This window comes from Vigna radiata, chromosome 7 (assembly GCF_000741045.1).
Source record: "Vigna radiata var. radiata cultivar VC1973A chromosome 7, Vradiata_ver6, whole genome shotgun sequence".
Classification (NCBI taxonomy): domain Eukaryota; kingdom Viridiplantae; phylum Streptophyta; class Magnoliopsida; order Fabales; family Fabaceae; genus Vigna; species Vigna radiata.
In genome coordinates, this window is record NC_028357.1 from 13,975,308 (window position 1) to 13,984,062 (window position 8,755).

Sequence of the window (8,755 nt, forward strand, 5' to 3'; positions counted from 1 at the left end):
CATACTTTGTTATAATTGTTTTATTTTAATGTTATTCACTAACTATTATCAACTGTGATGATATATTGTAGTGTAACAGACAAAATGGGTCATATGAGTACGGATACTATGTAATGTATTGGATGNCCCATATTGTTCGTTCTCACATCACAAGTCGTTGGGAAACGGTAATATTTAACTTTAAAAAATTTTGACTTTTTCCCAAATATTGAATTCATATACACTAATTAATATGAATTGTCTTTTGCAGAGATTCAAGACTACTACACCAGTTCCTGAGAAGCCACTATTATTCATTAGNAACGCTGCTGCGAAGTCTATAATTAGATTATACAATAGCTCTTAGATTTAAACATTGCATTTGATTAGATTGTATTTTCTTAGACTCTGTACATTATTTGATGTTGAAATACATTTGAACATGTGTTTGTTATGTTGAAATTGAATTTGTGTACATGTTTTTATATGCAGGTCTGTTTTTGTGGTAGTGGATATCACAAAAACAGACCTGCAATTTTAAAACACTGCAGGGGAATATGCCGCGGTTGTGACCTGAACCGCGGCATATAGTGTTTCGTTTTAATTTTTTTTTTTAAAAAAGAGACATATGGTCGCGGTTAGTGCAAGAACCGCGGCCTATAACAGGGTCTTTTGCCGCGGTTCAACCGCGGCATATAGTGGACAATTTTATTTTTTTTTTAAAAAAAAAAGATTTAGGCAGCGGTTCTTTGGACAACCGCGGCATATTACGAAACTTATATACCGCGGTTGTAACCGCGGCCTAAAGTCTTTGACTTACTACCACGGCTGAATATGCCGCGGTTCGTAAACCGCGACCTATAGTGAAAAATAACCGCGGTAAAAGCCCCTCGCTGCACTAGTGATATTATTATTATTATTATTATTATTATATTATTATTATTATTATTATTATTATTATTATTATTATATTGACTCTCTTAATTTTTTTTTTGCATACTACTCTGTTAATTATATTAATTATTATATTTTATATGTTTTTATAACATGTCACAGTCCCGTCATTAACGGAAAGATAGATCTGATGTTGAGTTTCATTGATTATTGCATGTGAAATTATATGTTTTTTTTTTTATTTGGTAAGAAAACTTTATGACAAGTTATATATTTTTTTGAATAGAAGAAAATGTTTTAATCAAAGTTTAAGTGATCATAATGATTATATAATTTTTTATGTTATTCTGAGTTACTTGATCAAATTTATCATATTAACATATGCTTATATTTATACGTTCTTTAAGCTGATTTAAAATTTTTGTTTTATATATATTGATGTTAGATTATAAAAGTATATGACTTTAAATTTCAACGTTGTTAAATATTTAATTCTATAATTTTATTAGTTCATTATTTAATATATTTATCAAATTGTTAGTAACATTTATCATTATATTTTAATTTAAAAGATAGAAAATGAGAGAAAATTATTGATAAAAAGAAAAGAAAGTAAAGTTAGAAATTAAAATCCGCAAGAAGTATATACATCTCGGCCCCGTTAAGATAACGATCTTGGAGTTCTTATAGGGTTGAAGAAATCTCGATCACAAAGGTATAAATCTCACTTAAGACTAAATGTATATCTCCTTGTCATCTAAAACATCAAAATTCTTTGTCATCTAACAATGTTTTTATCATATGATGCTGACATGTATCTAAGTGTTTTAAACACGCAATGTACTTAATGATAATCAATGATTAAAACATTTAATGATGTCAAAAAAATGTCTTTTTGCTTGTATACTTTACTCTCAATGTCTATTTAGGAAATATCAACACCAAACTTTATTTAGAAGCTTTGTACAAAGAACATAAATACGTCGAGAGATAAGAAGACATTCCTGAAATGTTTTCTCAAAACTTTTAGCTTTGAAAGACCTTACAAACTACTCATAAAAGAAAGCGTTGATGAGGCATTGTCACTCTACAACGTAGACCTGAGTTTGACCAACTACCTAAAATGGCTATGAAGTTTATTTGTAAGTCAACTTTATGTCTAATGGTCATCTCTCAATAGAGCTATATATAGAGAATTCATAGAAGAGAAGAAAGTTGTTGAAAAAGATAAGAGAAGAGAGATCGATGAATACTTACTTTGCTCCTCTATAAGCTCATGTTGTCTAAAGCTCTTCATTTTAAGAGAAAGAACTTTGCAAGTTCTCAAATTTCATTGTATTGTATTTATTTTCTCTTTGAGAGTTACTTAAGTCTGTACTTGTAATCAAAACACTAATTGTATTTGGATATTAAAAAATGAATCAAAACACTTGTATTAGTTGAGTTAAACATTATAGACAATTATCTAGGATTGATACATTAGTGCAAAAACGTTGTTTAACATCACTCAAAACACGTCGGCTAGACGACAGCCCGACGTATATTAATGGACGGTGACATTACCGTAAATAAGTTGGTCACTAAGACATAGTTTTCTAGGGCAAACGACGTCTATGATATAGTAGACGTCTGCTCTGCCTTAAACTGACGTCCAATGGCCTATGGTAGGCGAGAAGACAGACTTTTCTGCCCCATTGACGTTGGTTGTTCTGGGGGCCGACGCCTACTTGCCTGCAATTAATGCTCTTCACCTGATTCCTAGGCACTTAGACATCATGTAGTAAAAAAACGACGTTTATGGCCTGTCCGGAAGGCGGGAAGACATCAATTTCTGTAATATAGACGCTGGTTTCTCGGTGGGCGACATCTATGTGCCTGTAATTAATGATGATTACCAAACTTGCAAGAACTTCGACGTCCAATAACAGAGCCCCGACGTCTATATTGTTATAGACGTCGGCGCCCTGAATAACTGTTGCCTACTTCCCTGACAGGAAATGAAATGTCAATTGGTTCAGCGTAATAGACGTTGGCTCCCCTGGTGTCTGACGTCTAATGTGAATTCAAAAAATCAGACGAGAGATAACCGACGTCTTTGACGTCAGTTAGATAACCAACATCTATGGGACTATAGACGTCGGCTTCTGTTGCAACTAATGCCCCATTTCATGTTAAATAAACCGCAGACTCTTCGCGACATTGCAGTTTCTAATATCATTGTCTTCCTCCTCTCCTTTCTCTCTCTTGCGGCTCCTCTCTCTTTTCTCTCTTGTGGCATTGCATTATTATTTTTTTATAACATCATTGTCTTCCTCCTCTCCTTTTTCTCTCTTGCGGCATTGCATCCCAAGTGCGTGTTTTTTTATGGTTACCGTTTAATCTTTGTTCAGTCTTTCATCGATTATCTTCTGGTTCAACTGATTAAAATTTGTTTTCTTTGTCTTGTGTTTTAGTGCAGTTTTGTTCCTTTCTTGGGGTAACGTAGTACCACAGTCTTCCCTTGCTAGCTGCCTCCCAGAAAAAGCGGCGTCTTTTGGATTTCTGGTGGCGTTTCGACCCAAAAACGACCCTGTGTCATTGCCTAGTTATCGTTTCACCGAAATTTTTCCTTTTTGCGATTGAAAATGGAACTAAGCAAGAACCCAGGTTCGGTTTTGGGTTGAAATGTCATGAGAAATTCAAAAGACGCAAGCTTTTTTTCGGGGGAAACTAGCAAAGGCAGAGTGTGCTACTAGGCTATCCAAAGACAGGAACAAAACTGCACTAAAACACAACGACTATATTAGACGTCGGTTAATACAAAGACCGACGTCTATAGTGACCTTAGACGTCGGTTAGTGACATGTTCGAAGTCTTTATGTGCTTTTAAACGTCGGTTAATACGTAGTCCAACGTCTATGTTGTGCCTTTAGACGTCGGGTTAGGCCTATACCGACGTCTAGTGACGTCGAACATGGCACTAACTGACGTCATTATAGACATCTGTTATATGGATATCCGACGTCCCATTGACATCACCGGTAATGACGTCGGTTGGTTAATAGACGTTAAAAGTCCAAAATAACAGACGTCTAAAGCCCTTTCTGCACTAGTGATGACGTGATTGGATCTAGAATTGAGGCAATAAACCTTTTTTTTTGCCTAAGATTTAACAAGAACTGGTGGCTAAAGTACGTTTTCTTTTTTAGTTATCGTTTCTGTACACATTCCATATCACATAAACCATATCACAAAAACCTAGAAATAGACATACACATAAGAACCATCCATAACCCAAAAACAATTATGAATATAACTATATAATGTGATTTTTGGTTTTGATAGCAATGATTATTATTTTTGGATGAAATTTTTTTTGACAACTTTTTTAAACTCTTATTTCAAGAGAAAAATCTCATAAGCCTTTATTTTAAGTGAATGAGAAATTTAAATTTTTTTTGGAATGCAAATCTTAAAATAACCCTAACTTTCACTCTATTTATGAGTTTTTGCATCATTATATATAGATTTAGGATAGAAAAAAATTTCTTATATCGTGGTGGCTCATGAAGCTAGCTAATCCTTCTAGATTTTTCAAAAAACGTTGTTTTCTATTTTTCAGAAATTTATTTAATTTTATTTTCAAACTTTGCAAAAAATATTTAAAATGTTAGACTTTGAATTTTGAGCTGAAATTTTTTGTGAGGGGTTTTCATGATTTTGTGGTCATTCCATCAAAATTTTAGGTCATTTAGAGTTTGTTCGAACATTCTCATACATTTACCTATACTTATGTTTTGATATGGTATACGAAGAACAAACGACCAAACGAAAACATGAAAAACTTAAAACGAAACTAACCTTGAAGGTGAGTTTGGTGTTGTAATGAAATGAAATGAACATCACAAAGAGCCTATCCAAAGAGCACCTGTGCATAAAATCAATTGGTCAAAACGAAAGAACACTATACCTAAGAACTTAATCAGCATAAAATGAAAGAAGAAATGGAAGAAATGTTGAAGATGATGATGTGAAAATGGAAGACGAGAGAGCGGTGCAACACAACAGAGAAAACGTTGTTTCGGTCTAAAATGTGCAAGAGGCTCTCTTCGAGAAATTTAACTGTAGAAACATGTTATTACCTTGGTTATTTTATTAACCGAGACAATAAGGGCTCTATTGCATCAGTTCTATTAAGAACCGCTGCCTAAAGCCTCTTAAAAAATTAAAAAAAATATATTATGAGTTATTTTATGCCTCGGTTTGCGGCATAACCAAAGCATAAGTACTCTATGGCCTCCACTGCAGGAAAAGCGCGTTTTTCCGGCGGAAAATTACCGAAGGCTTTTAGTCCTTCGGTAGTGATCGATTACCGAAGGCTGTAGCCCGTCCGTAATGGCAAGTGACAGTACCGAAGGAATACGCCCTTCGGTATAGGGTTCAATTAGTTGAAATTAGAATTTGGTATTTCAGTGTCCCATTCTCCCAAATTTAGTGTGTGAAAGCTTCTCCCCCCAAAAACCCCTCCACCCCCGTAATCTTCCTCCGTCCTTCAACGGTGGCCGTCATTTACGTCATTCTCCTTATTGTGATTACACCTACTCCACAATCGTTGTGTTCTCATTCACCTATCGTGGAAGGAAATTGACCCTGAGAAAGCTGGTGATTGAGGTGAGGGTTTACATTATCGCTGGAAGGGGTTTCGTGATGGTGGTGTGACGGCTTGAGGAGGGTGCTATGGCGGCCTGAGTAGGGTTTGGAGTATCGCGACACCGCCAATCGAAAGGGTGCGTGATGAGACCGTTGTCGCTGCGTGAGGAGTTAGGTGTTCCGGGTATGTTCGATATTCAGGGGGTTTCCTGTTTGGCTCAAGTATGTTCCGGGTATTGCTTTCAGAACAGACAATGAACCTTTTAAGGTTGGAATTTTCAATTTTGCTCGGTTATTATTGTTATGATTTAATTATGAAATCCTGATCATTTTGTAACTTTCGATTTTGGTAATGATGTAGGCGGCAATGCGAAATTTTACTGAGAAGATTGTGAACATGATGAAGGCGGAGAAATTGTTCCAGACTCAGGGAGGTCCTATAATTATGTCACAGGCAAGGGAGGTCCTATAATTATGTCACAGGCAAGGAAGTGGGATTTGAATAAGATATTTATTCTTAGGATTGCTTTCAAGTTTCAACTTTGCATTTTGTCATGTTATTTTTTTNTGACTGAAGTTTTATTAGTTAGGCCAACCAATCAATTACANTAATGACCATTTATTGATGGCATTTTGTTTGGCCAAAAATTGAATGTGACAGATAGAAAACGAATTTGGACCAGTGGAGTGGGAAATTGGTGCTCCTGGAAAAGCTTATGCCCAATGGACTGCTCAAATGGCTGTGGGTTTAGATACTGGTGTCCCCTGGATTATGTGCAAGCAAGAAGATGCTCCGGATCCTATTGTAAGACCCTTTTGACAATATCTGTTTTTCTGCACAGTGAACCACTTGTATCAAATATTATGTGGAGGAATCTGCTGATACAGGTGAATTCTGTTTCTCATGTAGTGGCACTCCTGTTGCATTGTTGCTAAAAATATAATGCATTACTTATGCCATATTATTTTTGTTGTCTCTGAATAGTCGGTAATGTTTGGAAACTTTCAGGAAATTTATCAAGTTTCTGTGTTGCTTATACTTAATTTCCAAGGTGTGAAATTACTGGGTTTGAGGAATGAACCCAATCGCCCTGCAATCAAAGTGAAGAACTCTATGATATTCAATGCTTTTGTTTTTTGTCAAGTAAGTCCTTATCATCACCAATTAATAGGAATTTACAAAGTTCAATATATATTTAAATTTGGTGGTAGTTACGTTTAATATATATTTAAGTTTTTCTTTTTCTTTTTCGAAAGTGGTGGGTTGATAATATTGTTGAAACGAAGACCAGTCAGTTCATTAGATTGAAATCTGCAAAAATGCTTATAACTTAATTGTAAAAAATAATTATAGATATATAGAAAATTTTAAAAATAATATTTCCATACAAACCTAATTATAAAACAAAGTAGTTACTATCTTTTAAAAGATGAAAATTATCGTCATTATTTTCTATCATAGATGTGATTAAGCTTTTCCTTTTACAGTCTTTATTATTCTCAAATGGCTTTCGGTGTGTTTATGGTGTATAACACTCAATACGTCTTGAAAGAGTGTAGAGTTCATAATAAATAATGAATTGCTTAATTTTCAATAGTTTTTAGTGGATGTGTTCACTGTAACTTTTATGTTTTGGGAGAAACATATTAATCCACGTAGTTTATGCCAATGAACGGGGTCCAAGGCAATTTTACATGCCGCCATAGAAACATATCAATAATTACTACCAGTTTGTAAAGGTCTTATTGTTTTGTTTCTTCATATGTGATAATTTCAGTTTGTGAAGGTCTTATTGTTAATATAATGTTTGTTAGAAACTGTTCACATTTTGATGTATCTACTTAGTGAGGTTGACATATTTATCTGGTTATGCATATTCAATGTTTTTTGGCTAAAACTTTAGTGATTTGTTTTCAGTGGGCAGCTGAGCATGAAAGGAGGCTGGACGTTGTACCAGTTTTTGGCTTGCAAGTTTTTGGTGCAGTTTTAGCACTGTTGGAGCAACCAAAGATCTTAAATGGAATTGGAAAAGTGCTTCATGATGCCCTGTTTTCTTATGTAGAAGTAGAATTTAAATGTTTTTTCTCTGTACTGAGGTGTAAGAACTTGTAGTGATGTGACAACAAGTATATCTTATGTAAAAGACTACAAAGATATTATGCAATATTATTTGATTATATCTCCTTTTCAATTGTCCTTCTCTAATAGAAATATTAGTAGTTAGTTTAACTTGATGTCATGAAAAATTTATAATCTAAACTAGTGGAATGAAACTAGAAGCTTTGTGCAGTAGAAATAGTGGAATTACCGAAGGCTATCGCCCTTCGGTAATTAGCGAAGGGCAAAAGCCCTCGATAAATGTTAGATGTCATCGTGTCATTTTATGCTTCGGTTGCAATGAAACCGATGTCAAATGCGTGAGTTAATATCCATATTTTTTACTTGTGAGTAATCGTTAAACTCATACTAGTCAGGTTGATAAGAAAACTCAAGAGTGATTGATAATGCTTAAGAACTAAAAGTGGCTGATAATATTCGGTGTATACCAAGAGTGGTTTGTACTAGTTTGTAATCATTAGAAAAGATTTATAGAACTCCTTAAGAGATCTTAGAAGAGACTGTACGTAACTCAGGTTGAACCAGTATAAAAATATTTTTGTTATTACTTCTCTTGTTTAAAACATTTTACTAAAACACTTTATTGAAAACATACACATCCAACTACTATTGCAAATTATCTAATTTCTATGATATGTATTAAGCATTGTTTTGCGGAAAAAGAAAAATAAATTTAAAACACTATTCAACATAACCATATTGTTAACTAGTATTATTAATAGATTTCATAATAAATTAAAATCCTATAACAAAATTAATAGTTCTCTAAATAGGTTGATGTTAAGTATCACAAAAAAATTAAAATTAAAATAAAATAATAAACAGAAAAATATTCAACCACAGACAAAATTTATAGTTAACAAATTTGAATATATTTTTGGTTTTGAAGTTACGTCTTTTTAGGGTTTAAACTTTCTACCAAAAATTTATGTGACAATGATTGCTTTCGCAAGGACCCTTGACTTTTTTCATATTGGAAGAGTAAAAGTAGTTGTGAACATAAGGCTGATTTTTCTTCTCTCTTTGGTTGAACTCTTACAACACAACCTCTTTTTATTTATGTTCATCACTCCAAATGTGGAAAAGATTAAAGGCTTCACAATGTCCACCACTATCTATTGTGCTTCCTATTTA

At 33.9% G+C, this 8,755-nt stretch overlaps 1 protein-coding gene across 4 annotated transcripts; it reads left to right on the forward strand.

Annotated features, from left to right (window-relative positions):
* The first annotated feature begins 5,153 nt into the window (after positions 1 to 5,153).
* On the forward strand, positions 5,154 to 7,701 carry LOC106766699 (beta-galactosidase 7). Of its 4 annotated transcripts, none has more exons than XM_014651417.2 (5): positions 5,154 to 5,770; positions 5,864 to 5,985; positions 6,164 to 6,307; positions 6,512 to 6,646; positions 7,421 to 7,701. In XM_014651417.2, exons 2-5 carry the CDS (start codon positions 5,977 to 5,979, stop codon positions 7,613 to 7,615), a joined length of 483 nt encoding a protein of 160 aa, XP_014506903.1. In that variant the 5' UTR covers positions 5,154 to 5,770; positions 5,864 to 5,976; the 3' UTR covers positions 7,616 to 7,701. The 4 variants fall into 4 exon arrangements, with proteins under 4 accessions (XP_014506903.1, XP_022638880.1, XP_014506900.1 ...); XM_022783159.1 differs by having other exon boundaries at positions 5,864 to 5,956; positions 6,164 to 6,390; positions 7,421 to 7,700; XM_014651414.2 differs by having other exon boundaries at positions 5,864 to 5,956; positions 7,421 to 7,700.
* Positions 7,702 to 8,755: the final 1,054 nt, after the last annotated feature.